The sequence below is a fragment of the Erythrolamprus reginae genome, chromosome Z, assembly GCF_031021105.1.
Source record: "Erythrolamprus reginae isolate rEryReg1 chromosome Z, rEryReg1.hap1, whole genome shotgun sequence".
Classification (NCBI taxonomy): Eukaryota; Metazoa; Chordata; class Lepidosauria; order Squamata; family Dipsadidae; genus Erythrolamprus; species Erythrolamprus reginae.
In genome coordinates, this window is record NC_091963.1 from 23,701,346 (window position 1) to 23,726,165 (window position 24,820).

Sequence of the window (24,820 nt, forward strand, 5' to 3'; positions counted from 1 at the left end):
CAAGACAGTTCCATTATTTTGTCATTTAATTCTCTCCCTCTCTCTCTGTCTCTCTCCCTCTCTCCCTCTCTCTCTGTCTCTCTCCGTCTTTCTCTATCTCTCTGTCTCTCTCCGTCTTTCTCTATCTCTGTGTGTGTGTGTGTGATAGAGAAAGACAAGAAGTTAAGATTAATATTTTCTGAACATCTGCAAATTTTTAAAACAGTAGTGAATCTGCCATGGTGACCCATGAAATCTATAATCATATATTTTTAAAAAGAAGAAAGCAGAGGCAATGATTTATGCTATCTTAAACAGTTGTTGATGGGATGGAGATAGGAGGTTGGTTAGAGGAATTGATACCAGATAAGTAGGTAGGGTCCAGAGTATTTGCGGGGGGTTTTTTAAAGATAAAAGTAAGTAAAGGTGCAACTGATTAAACATTGAGGGGGAAAGAGTTACTTGCAAGAATATTGTTTGTACTTCAGTTTTTTCTTTCTTCTGATTGAGATTTTTCTTTGCTAAGAGCAAGATTTGTATTGTAAAAATAATACAAAATGTCAATGCTCAGAAATTGGTGCACCTCTTTCATAATTGTGGGTAGACTGTGGAGCACAGCCTCAATCAAATGGCATTATAAAATTAAGGAAACTAATGGAAATGCTTTTTGTAGTATTTTTTATTTGATGCATTGAATTTATATTGCTGCCTATTCGCCCATGGCCATTCAAGGCGGCTTACAGAAAATAAGACTATATTTAAAACAATAAAAACTAACAAAAAGAATCAATTAATATAGTACATTATAACAAAATCACTCCCCACCCACCCCAGCGACAGCACATCACACCAGCCATTTAATGGGCTCCATCCCAATCTGCAGTCTCTAAGCCTGCTGGCAGAACCAGGTCTTCAGTGCCTTCTGGAAGGACATTAAGAGTGAGGACCATTCTAATCTCAGGGGGAATGATGTTCCAGAGAGGGAGCCACCATGGAGAAGGCCCTTCTTCTGGGACCCACCAGATGTATCTTCCTCGGGGATGGGACCCGCATCTTTCCATGTCTCCCTCCTCTAATGGATCAGGTAGATGGTCCCTCAGATAACCTGGTCCCAAGCCATTTATTAAATTTATATCCCACTTTTTTTGATAATAGCAATTCAGGCAGCAAGTAAACATATCAACCTGTTAAATAATCAGGTGAACTCAGTCTATTATTTTTATTTCACATTTCAAAAAGGTAAAATGTAAATTGAAGTGTTATATATAAGTTTCTTCAGGCCAATATTTTTCTAGGACTTGAATAGATTTCTATTTTAGCCATGTATAAAAAATTTCCAGGTTTTCACCCTGAAAAATTAGCAATGTATATATATTTGCTGGACTTTTATTAAAAATAGTAAAACTGTTCTTTGATCCGGTCAGGCATTTTTTTAAAGTTAAATATATAATCAGATACAAAATCTTCAATTTTAAGAACAGTCAATTCCAAATGCACCGGTACAATGTAAAATTATTTACCAAAAACTGACCTTAATTAATCAATTTTCTGTAGGGTAAAAGCTAAGATGTAGAGTGCTCCCCACTACAAAAGGCTTTTCCTGCAGAATCCTGATAAGATAAAGGAAAGATTTGTAGCTGAGTTATGGGATTTCTTCTTTGCATGCAATGAGGGTTTAGATTTAGTTCTTGACACTCTAGGTAAGGTTGAGAAAGACTTCTGAAATCTAGAACACTGCTACCTAGTGGTGTGGATGATCATAGCTAGATGAATGGGGCTATCATTCAGTATAAAGCAGTGTTTCCCAACCGTTTTTGAGCCGCGGCACATTATTCACATTTTCAAAATCCTGGGGAACATTGAGCGGGGGGGGGGCGCAAAAAAGTTTGGACAAAAAAATCTGTCTTCCTCCCTTTCACTCTATTTCTCTCTCCCTCCCTCTTTCTCTCCATCCCTTTCTTTCTCCCTTCCTTCCTCTCTCTTTTGCTCTTTCTCTCTCCCTCCTTCCCCCCTCTTGCTGTTTCTTTCTTTCTTTCTCTTTCTCTCTCTCTCTCATTCTGTCTCTCTTGCTGTCTCTTTCTCTCTCTCATTCTTTCCCTCTTCCTTCCTTCCTCTCTCTTTGCTCTCTTTCTCTCTCCCTCCTTCCCCCTCTTGCTGTCTCTCTTTCTTTCTCTTTCTCTCTCTCTCTCATTCTGTCTCTCTTGCTATCTCTTTCTTTCTCCCTTCCTTCCTGTCTTTTGCTCTTTCTCTCTCCCTCCTTCCCCCCTCTTGCTGTCTCTTTCTTTCTTTCTTTCTTTCTCTCTCTCTCTCATTCTGTCTCTCTTGCTATCTCTTCCTTCCTTCCTTCCTTCCTTCCTCTCTCTTTTGCTCTCTTTCTCTCTCCCTCCTTCCCCCCTTGCTGTCTCTTTCTTTCCTTCCCCTCTCTCTCTCTCTCATTCTGTCTCTCTTGCTATCTCTTTCTCTCTCTTCCTTTCCTTCTCTCTCTTGTTCTCTCTCTTCCTTTCTTCTCTGCGGAGGCCGGCAAAGCTTTTTCTGGGTAGGCTGGCTGGGGGATAGGGCGCGCGCACGCACGCACCCCCGACGTTCCAAAGAACCTTCTCCGACCTCCACTGTGAGAAGGTTTTCTCCGAGCGCTCGCCGCCGTTGCAGCCACCACTGCGGGAGGAGCTGGAGAAAGGGGCAGATCGGGCGGGCGGGCGTCAGCTGTGAGAAGCCAGGGGCGTGAGGGGAGCGGAGGCACTGGGGGGTGTGGGCATCCGCGGAGCCGGCCTCCGCACTTTCATCGCTCCCCACCCCAAACTCCAACGCCCAGCTCCTTACGCGGAACGGAAGAATTAAGCTCTCCTTTTTCCTGCCTTCCTCCTTTGGGGCCCAGCAGGTTTGCACCGGCAGCGCCCCGTCCAGCTGGAGCTTCCCTAGAAGCTTCACGGCACACCTGCCCGTGTCTCGCGGCACACTAGTGTGCCGCGGCACACCGGTTGGGAAACGCTGGTATAAAGCTTCTTGCCATGTTCCTATTATACACAAGACATGAGACCATATTTATGACAAAACGTGTGGAATTGTTAAATAACATTTCCCCTCCACAAAATATACAATCCAATACCTTATTAGAAAAATGGGCAGGGGGGTTGTGCATATGTTAAATGCACAAATTAAATCACATCCTTTCTTGCAGCTTTCTCCTTCCTCACCTAGAAAAATTCCTGTAGATGGCTTTGTGCTTGACTTGCTCACTGAAATTGAGGCTGGTAAGACTTGGTCCAGAGAGGCTTCCAATACGCCTACCTTTGGACATATACTTTAAGACAGACTGATGTCTAAGCTGGGGCTACCAGCCATATGATCCATTTGCATTGACGTTAGCGGAAACACCATTCAAGTTGGCAAAATGAGGAGATCTCTTCTTCCAAATAAGGGAAAATAACTGCTTGACCAAGTTTTAATTCATATCCAGATTTTAATTCATTAAAGATACACACACACACACACATCACTATAATTCAAATTCTGTTTTTTAATTAAAAATTATGTAGTTTCAGCAAAAAATTAAATATAAGAAAACATACAAATAAAAAAATGGAAAAAGAAGTCAGAAAAAAATTAAGAAAGGGGGGAAAAAAGAAAAGGAGTAACTTCCTCTTTTTTTCAATCAAATACAAATATAAAATATAGTAATGTTTTGTCCTAAATTAACAGTAGTTCTCAGTACTTCTAGAGTCATAAATAGTTCTAATTAACAGCGCCCAAAATTAAAATACCATTTCCTTTCGTTTCAAGCAAAAACACACAAAAAAGTGCTTTTCAGGTAAAAACAAAGCTGCATAAAGATTTTTCTTCAACCAGAATAGTCAATTTTGTTGTTTCTAACAATTTTATTAGCTTTACCATCCATTCTTTTATTGTGGGAATCTGTAAGCCCTCAAATGTCCTTTTTTTTCTGATGAATTGCCAGATTTCAAGTGCACACATGAAAACAAGGCAGTCTAAAATTGGAATGCAACAAGACAAATAAAGCATTTTTTAATCGTTAATATGTTGTTGATTTTAGAATTGTTATCATGTTGGTTAAGTTCCACTGAGACTTTATTTTTCTAATCTGCAGACACTTTTTCCTGTGGACATTCATATGAGTTCCTTCCAACATAATGTAATTACATGAACTCCCAGTTAACTTAGATTGCCCTGTGAAAGTATAGCACGCGCTTCATGCCTGCCTGCAAACTGTGGTTTGGGAGAACTGTAGGTAACCTAGTAAATCACATTGAATCACCCTTATTGGTTTCTTCTTCCCTTTCTTTCTTCCGTTAGATTATTTGGAAAATCTGGGTCAATAAAGTCATTTCCAACAGTAATAATAATTTTAAAAACCCAATTCATACAAGATGAGTTAAATGTGTTCATGCCAGATTTGATAATAAAAATTTGAAGTGCTAGTATTGTATCTGAGTATTGTATTGGCAGTTCTGTGTTAGCAAATACTTCAGAAGAAAAGGATTTAGGGGTAGTGATTTCTGACAGTCTCAAAATGGGTGAACAGTGCAGTCAGGCAGTAGGGAAAGCAAGTAGGATGCTTGGCTGCATAGCTAGAGGTATAACAAGCAGGAAGAGGGAGATTATGATCCCGCTATATAGAATGCTGGTGAGACCACATTTGGAATACTGTGTTCAGTTCTGGAGACCTCACCTACAAAAAGATATTGACAAAATTGAACGGGTCCAAAGATGGGCTACAAGAATGGTGGAAGGTCTTAAGCATAAAACGTATCAGGAAAGACTTAATGAACTCAATCTGTATAGTCTGGAGGACAGAAGGAAAAGGGGGGACATGATTGAAACATTTAAATATGTTAAAGGGTTAAATAAGGTCCAGGAGGGAAGTGTTTTTAATAGGAAAGTGAACACAAGAACAAGGGGACACAATCTGAAGTTAGTTGGGGGAAAGATCAAAAGCAACATGAGAAAATATTATTTTACTGAAAGAGTAGTAGATCCTTGGAACAAACTTCCAGCAGACGTGGTAGATAAATCCACAGTAACTGAATTTAAACATGCCTGGGATAAACATATATCCATCCTAAGATAAAATACAGAAAATAGTATAAGGGCAGACTAGATGGACCAGGAGGTATTTTTCTGCCGTCAGACTTCTATGTTTCTATGTTTCTAGTAAATTGCCAAAAAAATTAGATGCACATTTTATTTAATTTTCCTTCTTTGCCATTTCTTAATTCCAGAGATAGCCAGTGAGTGGTCAGTCAAGACAGACCTGTCGTTAGAAACTGATCTACCATATGTTTTCATATCCTAATAGCTGTGAAAATAATCAAAACAGTCTGGTTTAGATGCATTTTCAACTCAATTTAGAGGAATTTCCATGAAAAGTCACCTGGAACTATCCATAAAGAGAAGAAAATGAATTAAAGCTAGGGAAGAAGAGACTTAGTTTGAACTTTTGGGAGGGAAGGCATGTTTCAACATTTTGTTGAATGACCCATTTCCTCTGTTCTTTTGTTCTCTGAACATGCAAAGGTTTTGAAGTTCTTTTTCAGTAGTGGAAATGAGTCATGCCTTCTTTTGATGAGCAGACATTTCAGGGTATTCCCATATGTTAGATAAATGTCTACGGAGATTCTTCAGTCATTCAGGTCATGGTTTTCCCAAAGGTGCTATTTCAAGAGGCAACTGGATTTAATTTTTAGTTAAAGATGTTTTGCTTTCCATCCAAGAAGCTTCTTCAGTTCTTCAGAACCGAAGAAGCTTCTTTTATGAGAAGCGAAATGTGTTCAGGCAAACAACCAAATCCAGTTGCCTTTTGAAAAAATGACTAGATATGAAGACAATGCCTCTGCTGGGGTTAGGACAGCAGACAAGAAGATGTCAGATGTAATATCACAGTATGAACCCCACATTTTAGTGCCATGCTTCATTAAACTATGTTTGCCATCTTACTGATGTTGAACTCACATCTCCCAGAGTTCATTGTTGTATTATTATTATTATTATTATTATTATTATTATTATTATTATTATTTATTAAATTTGTATGCCGCCCCTCTCCGTAGACTCGGGGCGGCTCACAGCAATAGTAGAAAACAATGTAAAATACAAACCTAATATTTAAAAAACTAAAAACCCATAATTTAAAAAGCATACACACAACATACCATACATAAACTATATAGGCCTGGGGAAGAGGTCTCAATTCCCCCATGCCTGACGGCAGAGATGGGTCTTAAGAAGTTTAGGAAAGGCCCTATCTGGACCTGGACTCATTGCTCACAGTCACTCATGCCCTCATCACCTCGAGGTTCGACTACTGTAATGCTCTCTACATGGGGCTACCTTTGAAAAGTGTTCGGAAACTTCAGATCGTGCAGAATGCATCTGCGAGAGCAGTCATGGGCTTACCTAGGTATGCCCATGTTTCACCAACACTCCGCAGTCTGCATTGGCTGCCGATCAATTTCCGGTCACAATTCAAAGTGTTGGTTATGATCTATAAAGCCCTTCATGGCACTGGACCAGAATATCTCCGAGACCGCCTTCTGCCGCACGAATCCCAGCGACCGATTAGGTCCCACAGAGTGGCCCTTCTCCAGGTCCCGTCAACTAAACAATGTCGGTTGGCGGGTCCCAGTGGAAGAGCCTTCTCTGTGGCGGCCCTGACTCTCTGGAACCAACTCCCCCCTGAGATTAGAACTGCCCCTACTCTCCCTGCCTTCCGTAAACTCCTTAAAACCCACCTTTGTCGTCAGGCATGGGGGAACTGAAACACCTCCCCCGGGCATGTTCAATTTATGCATGGTATGTTTGTGTGTGTGTTTGTTAGTAAATGGGGTTCTTTTTTAAATCTTTTTAAATATTTTAAATTTATTTGGATTTGTCATGATTTGCTGTATCTTGCTGTGAGCTGCCCCGAGTCTGCAGAGAGGGGCGGCATAGAAATCTAAATAATAAATAAATAAATAAATAAATAAATAAATAATTAATAAATAAATAAATAAATAAATAAATAAATAAATAAAGAAAGAAAGAAAGAAAGAAAGAAAGAAAGAAAGGCAAGGAGGGTGGGGGCAATCCTAATCTCTGGAGGGAGCTGGTTCATTATATAGGAAACAGAGCCAGATGATTACTTGAATGTGTGACAACCTTTGTGTTTTAGAAAGCATTGTAAAAAATGGCCCTATAAAGAAATTAATATTGCTGTGAGCTCTCAGGAGGTTTAAGGGTTAAACAAAAATGGAAGCCCACCAATTCCCTCAGGAATGCTTTGCAGTGAATACAGTAAGTCCAACCCTTCCTGCATTCTTACAAGTTTTTTAATTTGCGGTGGGATGGAATAGTAGCCAGACTTTTCTCATGGCTAGCATTCAAGCCTTTGTGGATCCCGGATTCTCTGTGTAGTGAAAATGTTACACTTGGACTTTCAGCTTTTTCAAAAAAATACAAAAAGGCTCAGTGAAGGCTGAAATAGTTCTTAAGTGTAGCAGACATGTAAGTAAACGGCAGTAGAGAGTGTATAATGAAACAAAGCAAGAAAAAGAAATTGCCTCCATCTGATCTGCAAGATTAGCATCATACTGGGTTTTACAAGAGGCATCTAAAAGACCACTATAGAAAACACCTCTACATAAAGAGGTGATTTAAGAAAGGCAACAAACGTAAGAAATCGGGCTTAGATCTGTATTAAATTATTGAAATGTTGTTTTTAATAAACATGCAAAAATTAGTACAAATTATTTTTTTAAAAAAACCTTTCAGAAGAAAAAGACATAATGTCTCTCTTAACAGTGGTGAAATCTAATTATCTTCCCTACCGGTTCAGAAGTGCGTAATTTGTCACCCTCTGTGCATGCGCAGGAGGCTTTTCACATGTGCAGTATTTTTTTTAAAGAAAAAAGTCGTGTCCAGACTGGTAGGCGGAGCTTACACTACCACCACTACCAGTTATCCACAGCTACCGGTATGCCCAAACCGGCAGCATTTTACCCTGCTCTCTAAAGAGAAAGCAGGTATAAATGGATCTTTTCATGTTTGTTTGTTTTAAAATAACATGGCATCTAGCTGAAGAGTGTCTTATCTATCACCTAAGTCCATGATGGCGAACCTTTTCCCCCGCAGATGCCTAAAGTGCATGGGCGCGCGCTATCTTGCTTACCCGAGTGCCCACACCCATAATTCAATGCTTGGGGTGGGTGAAAACAGCTTCCCCCATACCCTGGAGGCCCTCTGGAGGCCAGAAACGGCCTGTTTCCAAACTTCTGGTGGGCCCAGTAGGCTTGTGTTTCACCCTCCCCAGGTTCAAAGGCTTCCTTGGAACTGGGGAGGGTAAAAACACCCTCTCCCATCCTCCCGGAGGCTCTTTGGAAGCCAAAAACATCCTCCACAGCTTCTGTGCAAGCCAAAAATCAACTGGTCAGCAGACACATGCACTTTGGAGCTGAGCTAGGGCAACAGCTCATGTGCCAGCAAATATGGCTCCATGTGCCACCTGTGCCACCCGTGCCAGAGGTTTGCCATCACTGACCTAAGTCATGCCTGCAAAAATGGGAAGATTGTATTTTAAAAAGTACAGGAGAGGGACATTATTGTGATCTGGAATTGAGACAACTCAGGAAATGATATTCTGTTCTGTGAAGGAAGATTGTCCTTGACAGGAAAATCAGGCACATCTGGCATCTAATGTACACCCAAAGATGTATAATTTTTTGGATGAGTGACTTATTTAACACTTGCGTGATTTGACCCAGCTGTGGCATAATTCAGTGCAGCAATATTCCATTGTTTAATTTTTATTTTATTTTTTTGCAAAATTCCCGATTCTGTGTACTCAATTAATGTTTTTTTGGAGTGGTGTGCAATGCCTAAGCTCTCGAAATAAGCATTGCTCTTGATTCCCAGGAGGCTTTGTGAGTGATAAGTCTTGGCTTTGCTGTTTACTAAAGGAAATATAGTGGAAAGTCATCAGAAAATGAGCTCCCTTTTCGCTCTCTCTTTTTTTAGCTTTCCTTCTTACACATAACAGACCCTTTGTATGTAGAGTCGCTTCCTCACCCTTCTGTGCAGCTGAGCGGTTCGTTCCCTCCTTTTGAAGAATCTTTCACACAATGAGTAGGAAGTAAGGAAATTAATCATAGCACTGTACTTCGCGAAAATTGTCCGAAAAGATGTTCATCTGGGGGTAAACTACAAGGCTACTAATTAATAATAATAATAATAATTATTATTATTATTATTATTATTATTATTATTATTATTATTATTATTAATTAGATTTGTATGCCACCCCTCTCCGTAGACTCGGGGCGGCTCACAGCAATGATAAAAACAATACATAATGACAAATCGAATAGTTAAACTCTAAAATAACAATAATACATTTAAAAAGTCTAAACAACAAGAAACCCCAATATATAAAAAACATACATACAGTCATATCATACACAGAAAACTACATAGGCAGGGGGAGATGTTTCAGTTCCCCCACGCTTGACGACAGAGGTGGGTTTTAAGAAGTTTACGAAAGGCAAGGAGGGTGGGGGCAGTTCTAATCTCTGGAGGGAGCCGATTCCAGAGGGTCGGAGCTGCCACAGAGAAGGCTCTTCCTCTGGGTCCCGCCAAACGACATTGTTTAGTTGACGGGACCCGAAGGAGACCAACTCTGTGGGACCTAACCGGTCGCTGGGATTCGTGCGGCAGAAGGTGGTCTCGTAGATACCCAATGCTGCCCAAATCCGGAATACTCTAGATTTCTGAATTTCTCTTCTCTAGATGTAGTGACTGACTCATCAAATGGTTTACGGGAGCTGAAAACACTAAATAAGAAGCATTTTGAGAGGAACCATAAATAGCAAAGTGGTTCCTGAACATGATGTTCACCTCTATTTTAGTTCTTCGTGTTAGTAGATTTATTTACATTTTATGTGGAGGCTGCCTTGTGATTTTAACGTTACTATAACTTAAAAATACAATCCTAGCAATCTACATCACTATGGAATTCTAATTAGGGCTTTTTCTATAAGACCCTTGTAGAATAATGATACCACTTTCTTCAGAATTAATCTGGATTTACTAGCAGAAATCTAGAAACAGCATGGAGATTTCTAAAGTGGATCTAACATAATGCCTAATCCAGTGATGGCGAACCTATGGCATGGGTGTCACAGATGGCACACAAGCCGTTGCCCTAGGTCAGCTCCAATGTGCATGTGTGTGCTGGCCAGATGATTTTTGGTTCACACAGAGGCTGTGGGAGGGAGTTTTTGGCTTCCAGAGAGCCTCCGGGGGTGGGGGTGGCGTTTTTACCCTCCCCCGGCTCCAGGGAAGCTTTTGGAGCCTGGGGAAGGTGAAACACGAGTCTACTGGCCCTACCAGAAGTTGGGAAACAGGCTGTTTCTGGTCTCCAGAGGACCTCCAGGGGGTGTTGGGAAGCTGTTTTCACCCTCCCCAGGTATTTAATTATGGGGGTGGGCACTCATGCATGCGCAATGCTCTTTTTGCACCCAAGGAAAAAAAGGTTCACCATCACTGGCCTAATCAATTTGAGGTAGAGAGGCAGTTTGATATCTTGGTTAAGACAACAGGTTAGAAAGCAGGAGAGTGGGAGAGTTCTAGTCCCACCTTAGACACGAAGCCAGGTGCAGTGGTGGGATTCAAAAAAAATTACTACTGGTTCTGTGGGCGTGGCTTGTGGGTGTGGCATGTCTTGGTGGGTGTGGCAGAGGAAGATTACAACAAAATCTCCATTTCCTCCCAATCAGCTGAGACTTGGGAGGCAGAGAATAAATGGAGGCGGGGCCAGTCAGAGGTGGTATTTACCGGTTCTCCGAATTACTCAAAATTTTCACTACCGATTTTCTAAAACTGATCAGAACCTGCTGAAACCCACCTCTGGCCAAATGGGCAATCTAATAATGTATGGTTTGATTGGGTTGTATGACTATTTTATTAATAAGGGTTTTTTAATTGTTTTTAGATATTGGATTTGTACGTTGTTTTATTGTTGCGAGACGCCCCGAGTTCTTGGAGAGGGGCGGCATACAAATCTAATAAATTATTATTATTATTATTATTGTTGTTGTTGTTGTTGTTATTATTATTATTATTATTATTATTGCTACTCATTTTCTCTCAGAGACTAGGCGAGTCAGCCACCTATATTTGCTGACAAATATACAAACAGAACCAAAGTAAATTTTCCTTATAGTATTTTCAATTGTTTCCCCACTTTTAAAAACTTCATCTCAAAATAGTTCTAAAATAATTCTAAAGAAGGCATTTGGTTAGTTTTTCTTTAAATTTCTGAAAATTTTGTGAAAGTGGCAAAATTCTATATGCAGTGGTATCCGACTGGAATCTGAGTGTTTATCATGCATTGTGGTTGTATTGAGCATGAGGCAGAATTATATGTGGAAATTGTGGTATTATTCCAGGCTATTAGGTATGCCAGCTTAAGTTCCTGAATAAAAGATAGGTTATAAATAAAATAATTTTTGTTTTGTTTTGATATGAGGTTGAATTTGACTGGAACTAAAATAATAAGGAAAATACTTTTGCAACATAAAACATAAGAGTGTCTTTCATCTTCAAGGTCTCTAGTAAGATATTATTTTCTTTATCAAAGATGAGCGGCATCTACTTTCAAAAATGACTGTCAAAGAGACTGTCTTGCGCAATATGCTGAAATCAATCTAATATGAAGAAGGCCTCCAACTTTTAAGAAATTGAATGCATCCAACTGTCTTCATGATAGGTTTCATAGTATTAGTAATTACATTCTGAAGAGACTACGCAATCATTTCTACATCTCTTTACTGGCTCTAGAAAATATTTTTTGGCATTATAACCTTTAATTTGATTTCACATTTTTCCACTTTCCATTTTTTACAACTCTGTCACTTATTGGCATTCACTTGATACAGATAAAACTGTTATTTGGTCTTTAAATAAAAGAATGCATTTTTCAGTTACAGGCAGACCATGGTATGTTTGTCACACAGAAGATGCTAATCATAGTTGTTATGTTGTTGTTGGGGTTCTAAATAGACTCCTAGGCATTTTTAGAAAATCAAACTGGAGAGTAGGTGGAAACAAGCAACTAACCCAACAGAAGTATAAAGATAACTTGCACTAGAGGCAATTTCACCAATTGTTCATGCAGCAATTGGATGTTTTATAATTGCAGGTCTCAGTTATGAACATAGCTTGAGAATTACCTGTGTGTGTGTGTGTGTGTGTGTGTGTGTATGTATGTGTGTGTGTGTGTGTGTGTGTGTGTGTATATATATATATATATCTCATAGCACTTTTGTAGGCAATAAACATTATTTAATGAATTAAGTGGTTAATTGGTAAACAATGCATATCTTATGCATATGCATCTAAAATAATCCCTTCTACTTTATTGGAAAACAATATGGAAGATTAGATTGTGTCATTAAAAAAGATTTTAAAAAAACAAGATATTCTCATGCCTATAGAAAAGATCGCATTTTGAATGTTACTTTTCACAATTTTCTGACAGATTCTATTAAGTGGAACAATACATTTAGAAAGCAGAGACACAAGAGAATTCATTTTGCCCAATGAAGTGGCAAAATCAGTTCTGTATGAAATCATTTGAAAAGGATGAAAAGCATGCTCAGATTTAGCTTTGATGAAGTGAAATACCCTTTTGAAATTCTCCACAGCTTCAATAGCTACCCCCTACTGAACTTTCTCACCTATACATGGAGTGCATTTAATAATGAATATCATGTTTTGATGTCCTGCTCAGCTAGTGTAGGATATGACAAAGGTCTTCCTTCTTGGGACCTTCATATTTGATCATTAGTCTGCTGTAAATCTTTAATTTAACAGACCACCTTGGATGAAAATTGTCCACAAAATTATGCATATCAATGAATGTAATTGACATTTATAGAATAGAATAGAGTAGAGTAGAGTAGAATAGAATAGAATAGAATAGAATAGAATTTTATTGGCCAAGTGTGATTGGACACACAAGGAATTTGTCTCGGTGGATATGTGCTCAGCGTACGTAAAAGAAAAATATACATTTTTCAAGAATCGTGTGGTACAACACTTAATGATTGTCATAGGGGTCAAATAAGCAATGAAGAAACAATCAATATTAATAAAAATCTTAGGATACAAGCAACAAGTTGCAGTTATGTCATTAAGATGTTATTTTTAGGTGATTTGTACAACTTTTTCATAATTATGGAAGTAGCATAACTTGATGGAAACCATAAAAATGTCAATTACATAATAATCCAAATGACACAGATTATGAATATTTTTGGGCTGCTGCAGAAACAATGAATCTCATGTGCTGCTTGGAGTGAAATCTAAAAAAAAATGTCCCAGGAATCCAAACTGCACCAGATGAAAATCATTTGGGTTGTTTTACATTAATTTCTCAGGCCTGGGTTTAACATACTGTAATGTTACAAGCCCTGGTAGTTTTATTTTGTTTGATCTGTGTCACTTTTGGATACTTTTAATCTATGTTGTCTGCATGTTTGCATGTTTTATCTGATTTTATGGGTGGGGGCTGCTTTTTTTTAACACTGTCCAGAGTCCACTGCAGCTGGGAGGTTATAATACATTTAAATAAATACATAATTTTAAGTGGAAAATGAACAGAAGAGGTGCAATTGAAACAAGGAATTCTCAACTGTTAGAGAAATGCGCCTCTGGTGGTCCATGATATATGACATGCGATTCAATATTCATGCTGTGTTTGTTTTGGTTTTTCATGAATCTCCTTTTAAGTTCAGCGGGCTTTCCACTTTTGAAATATTTGCCCTAAATTGAAAAGAAAAATTTCTTAATGCTGTATAATTGGAAATAAGTAAAATGACAGATTTTGCCCACAAATAAATTACCGTATTTTTTCAGAATATAAGACGCACCTTAATTTGGGGAGAGGAAAACAAGGAAAAAAGCCTCTGCCTCCCAGCAATTTGCCAAACAGCAAAAAGCACAGATGATATACACTGTTTGCTGTGTATTTCTGTGCATGTGTGCCTGGCCCATAGAAGTAGCAAAGAATTGGAGAAATGTACTTTATGGCAGTATATTAATGCCAGAAGATTTTCTTAAATGTAATCACACTAACTCCTCCTAGTTATTTAAATAGACCTACACCAAACATGACTAAGTCAGGCTTTAACTCAGGTGCCTTATCTTAATACTAATACTTAATACTAATACTTAATACTAAAACAGGACATTTCTATTAATGTTAAGTATATTATGTATAATGTAAAGTAGATTTTTTTACTAATGTAAAATAGATTATACTTTACAGATCTTTAAAATTGATGGGGTTTTCTGGAAGTATTCTCTGCTATTTAAAAAAAGATACAATGGATCTCTTCGGATCAAGCATTTATTTTAAAAAGCAGCTTCATTTTGTTAAGTTGTCTAGCACAATAATAAAGCAGTCTTTAAAAAATAAGTCTAATAATTTGAACATTCTATAGGCATTTATAGCTGTTGACTTACCTCCTTGCAGCAAAAAACAAACAGCCAGTTTCAGCCTTTGCCTCCCCCTGCAGCAATTTGCCTCTGTGCAGCTTTAGCCTCATTTTGATTTTAGCACATGGGCTTGCTGGCAACTTTAATCAATCAGCTGAGTGTCAGGAGGCAGTTAATCAGTGGCTTGTGCTAATCAGGCTCTGCTGCTGTTTGGGGCAAGGAGATAAATTGCTGGCAGGCAGAGACCAAAGAGTAGGGGTGGCTTGGTGTATAAGACACACACACATTTTCACTCTTTTTTGGATGAAAAACAATGCATCTGAAACTCTGAAAAATACAGTATGCAATGGTTCACCTATCAAAGCATCTATGGATGACATACACACTGGTCCTAGTGAAGAAAAAATACTGCTACCCACCAGGAGAAAGGAATACATTGGCTCGGAATCCAAATACTTTTATACTTTTCAAATTATACATACGTAGTAAAGTTACCTGAGCCTAATAAACAGCCAATAAAAGTAAATAAAAAGAAGCAATGGATGGAAACTAATCAAGAAAAGAAGCAACCTAGAACTAAGGAGAAATTTCTGGACAGAACAATTAACCAGTGGAACAACTTGCCTCCAGAAATTGTAAATGTTCAATCACTAGAAATTTTAAAGAAGAGATTTATAAGTATTTGTCTGAAGTAGTGTAGGGTTTCCTCCCTAAGCAGGTTCCTTCCAACTCTGTTATTCTATTATTCCACAATTCACAAACTGATCACTTGCTTTTTATCATGGACATGATTTTGCAGTATCCACAGTATCACTTAGAGACAAACATGGTATACTTGTTACTCCTCTTAGAGCAGTTCACAGTTTACTACACCAAGCTAGAGAAAAAGCAAGGTAATAATATAGCAAATAAGTAAGGTAGAGAAAGATATATTAATAATAATAATAATAATAATAATAATAATAATAATAATAATAATAATACCAATAATAATTCTGTACCTTTCATGCTTCTCCAGTGCTTTCATTCCAACTGCCCATTTCAGTTCCACAAATCTGTATCTTTTAGTCAAAGTAGCTAGAATGACACGCTAATGAAATCTGAGTGGTTCCTGGTTTCTACACCCTATCCAGCTGTGTGGGCCTTTACAATACATTATTTAAATCAACTTTATGAAGTGGTACCAAAGGTTCTGCACCACAACTTCTAACCATCTACTTCCATCCCCCATGATCTGTTCCAAATCCAATTCGGTTGCTTTGCATGTCCACTAAGTGCTTCTGTATCAGAGACGAATTCCTTGTGTGTCTAATCACACTAGGCCAAATAAAGTATTTAATCCAATCCAATATTTCCGCTCAAAATTTGGAATGGGGAAATTAACTAGTAGCAAAATAATTTTGAGATATGCTTCAACATTAGCAGTACTGTGTTTCTGTAGTTGAAAAGACGACAAGGATAGTAGACAACAACAACAACAGGGACATCTGTATTATTTTTTTCAATTTTGATATAATAATAATAATAATTATTATTATTATTATAATTTATTGGATTTGTATGCCGCCCCTCTCCGCAGACTCAGGGCGGCTAACAACAATAATAAACACAACATGTACAATCCAATAATAAAAACAACTAAAAACCCCTATTATAAAACCAAACATACACACAAACATACCATGCATAACTTGTAATGGCCTAGGGGGAAGAGCTATCTCAACTCCCCCATGCCTGGCGGTATAAATGAGTCTTGAGTAGTTTACAAAAGACAGGGAGGGTGGGGGAAGTTCTAATCTCCGGGGGGAGTTGGTTCCAGAGGGCCAGGGCTGCCACAGAGAAGGCTCTTCCCCTGGGGCCCGCCAAACGACATTGTTTAGTCGATGGGACCCGGAGAAGGCCAACTCTGTGGGACCTTATTGGTCGCTGGGATTCATACGGTAGTAGGCGATTCCGGAGGTAATCTGGTTCCATGCCATGTAGGGCTTTAAAGGTCATGACCAACACTTTGAATTGTGACCGGAACCTGATCGGCAGCCAATGCAAGCCATGGACTGTTGAAGAAACGTGGGAGAATCTTGGAAGCCCCACGATGGCTCTCATGGCTGCGTTCTGCACGATCTGAAGTTTCTGAACACTTTTCAGAGGTAGCATATGAGATTTATCACGTGTAAAGTTGCTATTAACACTGAAGTATGCATTAGTCTCACAATATTATAATTCTACACATTTATCAGATCTATTTAGAATAGAATAGAATAGAATTAACTCTAATGTCACTTTGAATACAGTAATCAGAACATAATAAAATATTTCGTATTATACAGCTCTCATAGGATCACCACCTCCAATAAAAACTACATAAATATGACACAATATAAAATTAAATAAATAAATACAAAATAATGCATATACTCATAAATATTATATGACACAGGGAAACAACCTAGTCTAATTCAAATGTACACATGCACTTGACAAGAAAAACTAATCTTGCAAGATTACCAGACAGATGGCATAGGGAACAAAATAGTTACGGAATCTGGTAGTCCTGCTAGAAATATTTAAAGACCTCTTCCCAGAGGGGAGCAACAGAAACAGACTGTAAAATGGGTGCTAGCAATGCTTTGAGCTCTACGCACATAGCGCTTATAAGCAGTGTCCTGAATAACAGAAGCGAGATTTCTTTAATATTCTTGGCTGTCCTTACCACTCTCTGTATGGGCTTTCTATCTGAGGCACTGCTGCAAATTAAATCATTGGATTGGATTCAGACCCACGTGAATTACTGTAAATCTAGAGTCAGTCCATAATATTAAGCCAGGAACGTTAATAATCCTACTAAAATCATTTTAAACATCTGTTTTTTTTAAAAAAAATACTAATGCTAAAATGTTATAAATATGGAAATTAAAAAAATATTCTCTATTCCTTCAGAAACTCTGGAGAATGGACCTAACAAGCGTGAAAGGTGAGTAAAAATTTCCTTTGCTTATTGAACGGTTCAAAGGCAAATATAAGTAGAGATTGTTGGAAGCAGAAGTCATGGACATCATCCTATTTTCATCAGAAGGATAACAAGCTCAGAAGACATGGAACACTTTGATGGCAGCAATTCCCTCACTTCTTAAGCTAAAATTAGGAAGGTGGGGGGAGGAAAACTTGTCAAAGTGGTGGATAAACAAGAAAGAAAGTGATTGACCATACATGAACTCCAGTAGGAAAAAATATTGGCACCCCTACTCTATGAAAGAGCCCTTAGGGCAGTGATTCGAAATCTTGGGAACTTTTAAGATGTCTGGATTTTAATTCCTAAAATTCCCCAACCAGCATGAGGTCCAGACCTCTTAAAGATGCCAAGATGAGAAACATTGCATGCCTCTGCTGTCCACATGGTGTTCTCCTCTGTTTAGCACTTGACTCATTCTTCTGCTTGGACTTTAAGCCTATGGGCCAACTAGGGAAGTTCCTTCTTGCTACCCTTCAGCTTTTTGGAATATGGGGATGGCTCCTTGCAGGGAAGGGCTGCCCATTGACGGCACTACCGGGAGTGGGCGCACATGTTGGCATGAGATTCGGCTTCCTGTGCACGCGCAGAAGCTAAATCTCACACAAAGATACTCGTGCATGAGATATTTTTCTGTGCATGCATGAAAGCAAAAAAATGCCAAAAATTGGTGAAATAATAATAATAGTAGTAATAATAGTAGTAATAGTAGTAGTAGTAGTAGTGGTAATAGTAGTAGTAGTAGTAATAGTAGTAGAAGGAGTAGTAATAGTAGTAGTAGTAATAATAATAATAATAATAATAATAATAATAATAATTATTATTATTATTATTATTATTATTATTATTATTATTATTATTATTATTATTTACTAGATTTGTATGCCACCCCTCTCCGAGGACTCGGAACAGCTCACAACTGTTCTGCCGGGCTCTCTGGTAGGAGCCTTCCGAAAATTCAAGGGTACAAATTGCAGACACACACACACGTTTGAAAATTCAAAACATATGTTCTTTATCACAAAATTCAAAATAAGCTAAGCACTTTTTTTGTATTGCAAAGAGTACTTGTCCCAAAACAACCGGGTAGTCTGTGCAATTTCCCTTAAGCAGTCATTAAGTACTTAGCTAGCAGCTGTGAAGAAACTTCACACCCCTTCTTCCTCCAACAAAGTGAGACACCCACACACACACACACACACACACATGTTGTTCTGCTGTGGTTTCAAAGGCGTGAACAATCAACAAACAAAGTCCAGAAAACAGCAACACACGATTCCTGAAGAACTGCGATCAGATACTCTTTCACAAAGGCCAAACCCACACGCTGCTATTTATAGCAGCAGCCCTAATTACTGGAGCCCTACCCAACCACAAGTGGCCTCATTTTCTCTTGTAATAATCCTTCAGTTGTTGTCTCCCATGCATTACTCTACACATGCGTGGATGTGTCATTAATTCTTGTTCAGAATCCAAGGATGATACAGATGATTGATCTCCTCCTGGGCTGTCTGCCAAACTCCCCTCTTCCCTGTCACTCATGCTTCCTTGGTCAGAGGAGGCTTCATCGACAGATTCCATCGGGAGCAAAACAGGCCTGCGGCATGTGGATGTCTCCCCCACATCCACCTGCACATTCTTTGGGGCAGGATCTGGGCCAGAGCTAACTACAACACCAACAAGCAATACAAAATACAAATCCAATATTAAAAATAATTTAAAAACCCTTATTAAAAAACAATCATACAACCCAAACAAATCATACATAAAATGGAACAGCTGAGGGATATATATCAATTTCCCCATGCCTGGCGATATAGGTGGGTTTTCAAGAGTTTGCGAAAGGCAAGGAGGGTGGGGGCAGTTCTGATCTCTGGGGGGAGTTGATTCCAGAGGGTCGGGGCCACCACAGAGAAGGCTCTTCCCCTAGGTCCCGCCAGATGACATTGTTTTGTCAATGGAACCCGGAGAAGGCCAACTCTGTGGGACGTAATCGGTCGCTGGGATTCATTAGGCAGAAGGCGGTCCTGAAGGTATTCTGCCCGCCCACCGGTCAGCTAGAGCTTCGCGCATAGCTCTGTTTTTCCAACTGGGACTGGGCACCTGACTGTAACAGCTGTGCCCCAATACTGGTTCCTTAGCACCTTAGCTACTTTGTCTAAATGGCACTCTTTTAAATGAAGTGCTGAGCTGCACCTACTGACTTACTATTTTCTAACAAAAGTCTTGGAGAGCTGTGTTGAGGAATCTAGACGGAAGGTGGCAGTTGGCAGCATTTCAAATAAACAAGCAAAATATTCTTAAAGTTAGGTGAAACTTAACAGATGTTGAGCTAAGCTATTCAAGAATTCTACTCTCCAGCCCTTCCCTTGTTTATTCAATTCAGTAAAAATGTCTCCATCACTTTGAATGAAGAGGCCGCTTTACAGAGCCACTCGAATTGGAAAGAACAATGGGAGAAGGCTGTTGACCCAGATGCAGTTATTGAAAGGCCATTTGGTCTCATGGGATGACAGGGACTGGCACCAGTTTTGGGGTTAGGAGTTCAAGCTAAGAGAGCTAGTTGAAGGCACCAAGCTAGAAACCAGGACATTGTTTTGGTCCTGCCTTAATCAGGAAAGCTGGGTGATTTGCGGATGGTCCCCTTCTCTTTCAACCCAACTCATCTCACACAGTTGTTGGGGCAAAATAGGAAAACAGAGGAGATAGATTTCTTCCTTGAGTTATTTCTTAAAATAACACATATAAAGGATCGATTTTAATCTTTGTGACAATCTTTTGAGTGAAGGTAAGTGAGACTAAATGGCAAGAGATAATCAAATGATCTTCAAGCACTATAGAGGCAAGAATCTTGCCTCTATTATCTAGTTGAATTTTGGCATCTTTACCAAGCAATTGGTATATTGATTGTTTTCCTTTTAAAAAAATAACCAAGCACTTTCTGTTTTGAACATCCCACCTTCTTAACTTCGTCACATTTTGAGCTTTTTGAGTGGGAGAGAGAGGAGGGGGCTTTGAGAGGCACATTATAAGCATTCTTATTCCTAAATCCCAACAGTCCCGAGAAACAGAGGATTTCAGGCTATATGTGTGAAAGTCAAAGGTTATTTGCGTCATTTTTATTTTATTTATTTTTATTTGTCAAAATGTGTACAAGATAATAAGTATGGTATAAACATAAACAAAAGCAAAGTGGGTACAGGTAAATTTGGACAATGGGGACAGTAGGACGGGGTGTGTGTAGGCAGGATGGGGCGCTTATGCACGGCCTTTACAGACCTCTTAGAAACGGACTGTCAACTGTAGACAGTCTAAGGTTAAAGTTTTTGGGGTTAGGGGAAGAAACCACAGAGTCAGGTACTGCATTCCAGCCATCTGTTGCTGAAGTCGTATTTTCTGCAATCGAGTTTTGAGCGGTTTACATTGAGTTTGAATCTATTCTGTGTGTTGTTGCGGTTGAAGCTGAAGTATTCATTGACAGGTAGGATATTGTGGTAGATAGCTTTATGAACTACATGTAGATCCGTTCAAAGGCAACAGAGCTCTAGGTTATCAAGTCTGGTTGAATAAGGTATTCTGTTGTGAGCAGAGGAATGGCAGACTCTTCTTGTGAAACGTTTTTGGACTCTCTCGGTTGTATTGATATCTGATATGTGGGTTCCAGACAGGTGAGTTCTATTTGGGGATTGGTCTGTGTTGTGGTTAGCTCTGGCCCAGCTCCTGCCCCAAGGACTGTGGATGTGGGGAAGACATCCACATGCTGCAGGCCTGTTTTGCCCCCGGTGGAATCTGCTGATGAAGGCTCCTCTGACCAAGAAGACATGAGTGACAGGGAGGAGGAGAGTGTGGCAGACAGCTCAGAAGGAGATCAATGATCTAGCTCCTCCTTGGATTCAGAACAAGAGTTAATGATACAGCCACGCATGCAGAGAGCGATGCATAGGCAACAACTGAGAGATTATTATCAAAGAAAATGAGGCCACCTGTGGTTGAGTGGGGCTGTGGTAATTAGTGAGGCTGCTATAAATAGCAGCCTGTGGGTTTGGCCATTGTGGAGGATTATCTGATCCTTGTGTTTCGTGACTGCTTTACTGACTTTGACCTTTTGTGTGCTGATTTTTCCACGCTTTGAAACTAAACCAGAGCAAAGTGTGTTTCACTTTGTGAAAGAAGAAGGACTGTGAATTGCCTCACAGCTGCAAGCTAAGTATCACAGGACTGATAAGGGACTTGTACAAATTACCAGTTTGTTTGGAGACAAGTGCTCTTTGCTATCCCAAAAGAGGGCTTAGTTTAAGTGAATTTTCATTATAAAGAACATTGTTTTGAATTTTCAAACGTGTGTTTGTCTGAAATTTGTACCTGTGAATTTTTGGGAGGAATCTACTAGAGAGCCCAACAGAACAGTCTGGCAAATGTTTTGTATGCTCTGCTTAGCAATTTAATTTTGCCAGAGAAGAAACTACGCAAGATTTAGGTTAACAACTCTTAGTGCCTTTTTGGCAGTGTTGTTACAATGGGGTCTGGCACTTAGGTCATAGAATATTGAGCAGCTGAGAAGTCTCAGATGGGATGGTGCATTCCCCAAGCTGTGGGCTCTCTTTCATTTGTTTAGTGTGTTGTATTAGCCACTGAAGGGCCGCACTTAACTTTCCCTACCAGATCAGTCCCGGAGGCCAGCGGGGGTGTGCGCGGGGGTAGCAGCAGGCATGCGTATTCCCACATGAGAATTTGCTTCAGCGCATGGGTGGAAACAAAGTAACCACCCAAAATTGCTGAAATCTCATTCATGGACACTCAAATACACGAGATTTGGGGGGGGGGCGGTCAGTGATTTATTTGCTTCTGTGCATGCGCAGAAGCAAAATATTCACGGAAAATTGCTGAAATCTCATTCAAGGATGCTTGTGAGTGTGAGATTTCAGCAATTTTTGGTGGTTTCTTTGCTTCCACACATGTGCAGAAGCAAATTCTTGCACGGGGTGGTTGGAGTGCGGCGGGGATGCCCAGATGTGCACATTTCCGCTACCAGATCGTGAACCCAGGCGTACCGGGGGCAGCCCAATCCTAGTACTAGCCGAAACAATTGTAGCTAATCCTATAAACCAAGTAAAACTGGGTCTTGTATGAGCTAAGTCAGTGTGCACAAATGAGGAAGGAAACTATAGTATGTCTGTATGACTATTGACTTGACAGGAACAAGTCAATCAGAAGATTAAGGATGAGGGAGGATGTCATAATGTCAGACGGGAAATTTCAATAGATTGGGAGAAAAGAATGTTCCCTTCTATCCTATTGCCCCACTCAGATCCAGACCTATCAAGAGGACAGATACTGCCTCTTTTCTTAAAACAGGCCCAAGAGTAGTAGATGCTTGGAACAAACTTCCAGAAGAAGTGGTTGGTAAATCCACAGTAACTAAATTTAAACATGCCTGGGATAAACATATATCCATCCTACTATACAGGATATAGTATAAGGGCAGATTAGATGGACCATGAGGTCTTTTTCTGCTGTCAATCTTTTATGTTTCTATGTTTCTAAGAGGCACCAGAAGAGACAAGCAGGATTCTTCCCCTGGAACAGGGGTGGGCTGCTGCCCGGACGGGGGGGGGGATGCAGTGGGGTAGCAAAAACGGAGCTCCACCCCCAGCGCACCCAATTTGCACTGAAAGATGTTGAAAGAAAATGCAGGGCGCTCTGCATAAGCCACGCTCACAGTGTGGTAGCAAAAAATTTGGTAGCCCTTCACTGCCCTGGTACTATACATTCTGTAGGAAAATCTTTTTTAAGCAAACATATTTTTATTCGCCTAGTGGAGACAAGTGTTGTTTCACTGTTTGAGGGCACGAGTATCGTGATCATTAACGAAACATTTCTTCATGTTTGTTTCCAGTACAGTGAACAGGAAAAGACTGAGCAAAGACGAGACGTATTGGAGGGAGATCAATGCAGCGATGGCCTTAACCAATCTCGCCCAGGGAAAGGACAAACTGCAGGGCACCACCAGCTGCATCATTCAGAAATCTTCGCACATATCAGAGGTGAAGACAGTCAAAGTTCCACTGGTGCCAATGCCATTTTAAGAGAGAGAGAAAGCGATTTACTTATCTTTCTCTGTGTGGATTTTTTTTTATTGCTGTTTGTTTTCTTGTAAGATCACAAAAGAACTAGAATAGGGATTGATGCTCCTGTTGTAGTCTGTGGCAGTCAGGACGAATAAGAATAAGCGTAGCTCATCGGAAAGGTCTCACCAGCAAGAGGAGGTTTGTTTGGTTTTCATTCATTTTCTTGTTCGTGATGTAAAAGCTATTCCCAATGAATTGTGTTCTGTTATGGTACAGTAATCAAGAAATATTCTCTCAGGCTAAATAGTTTGTTTCTTAAATAACATGTCAATTATGGGAGATGGGGGGCATTCTCTGTTTTTTTTTCTTTTTACGTCAAATTATTAACTTATTTTATTGTATTAATCAAGCTGCGCTTTAACCATCTGCATTGCTATAACAATAAGTGCCTTGCTTTCTTACAGTGAGCTACAACGTGGGCATAGCTTTAGACATCTGTGCCTCAAAACATCAATCACCCAACACTTAACCTTGCATGTAGTTCTAAGCGCATCTTGATAGTTCGAAGCTGACGTCAGAAAGGGTATTATTACTGTTTTAAAAGCCCTCAAACTTTTGATTTATCTGAAGTAGAGACCCAGTAATATCTAAAAAATGAAATTGTTATATTTTTCAATGAAAGAAAAATTGATTGTTACCAAGAAATTACTCTGCTTTGCTCAAATGAAAACAAATTACTATGTTTTGTTACCCATAGAATTATTTTAATAAGTGCAATACTATGGCTTTGGGAGCTTGAGATCCAGATTTTAAAAAGAAATAAACCTCATTCGTTTTAAGAAGAATTCAAACAGCAAGAACATTTATATGAGACACGAAGCAGCCTTCATTTCAGATGCTTTGCAGTCTGGATGTTGTTGTTTCTCAAAATGATTAAAAAATATAGTGCCTGTCCTCTAGCTGACTGCTGTTTTGGCTCTTATTATTGTAACAATGAGAGCAAGATAGCAGCTCACAGAGAAATTAAATCTCATCTACGAAAATGTTCCTCTTCTTAACTTTATATAGTGCTCAATTTTTTTTTTACATGAAAAGTATCCTGTGACATCTTAAGTTGTTCCTGTTGCAGTAAAGCTATCAATAAATCCAGTGTGGATTCCTTCTTTTTAAAGTCTCCTTTAGATTTATTGAAACTGTTATGTAAGTAAACAAAGCCGCTCACTTTTTTTGGTACCAAGTCAATCTATGCTTCAGTTTATTATTTACATTGGAGCTCTGT

The 24,820-nt window shown here is 39.3% G+C and overlaps 1 protein-coding gene across 1 annotated transcript in view; it reads left to right on the top strand.

The window, feature by feature from the left end:
• The window catches only part of MKX (mohawk homeobox), a 79,258-nt gene extending 55,699 nt beyond the window's left edge, over positions 1–23,559 (top strand). Inside the window, exons 5-6 of the mRNA XM_070726707.1 lie at positions 17,404–17,437; positions 23,370–23,559. Of these exons, the coding sequence (XP_070582808.1) occupies positions 17,404–17,437; positions 23,370–23,559 (224 nt within the window). The remainder of the gene's footprint in view (positions 1–17,403; positions 17,438–23,369) is intronic.
• Positions 23,560–24,820: the final 1,261 nt, after the last annotated feature.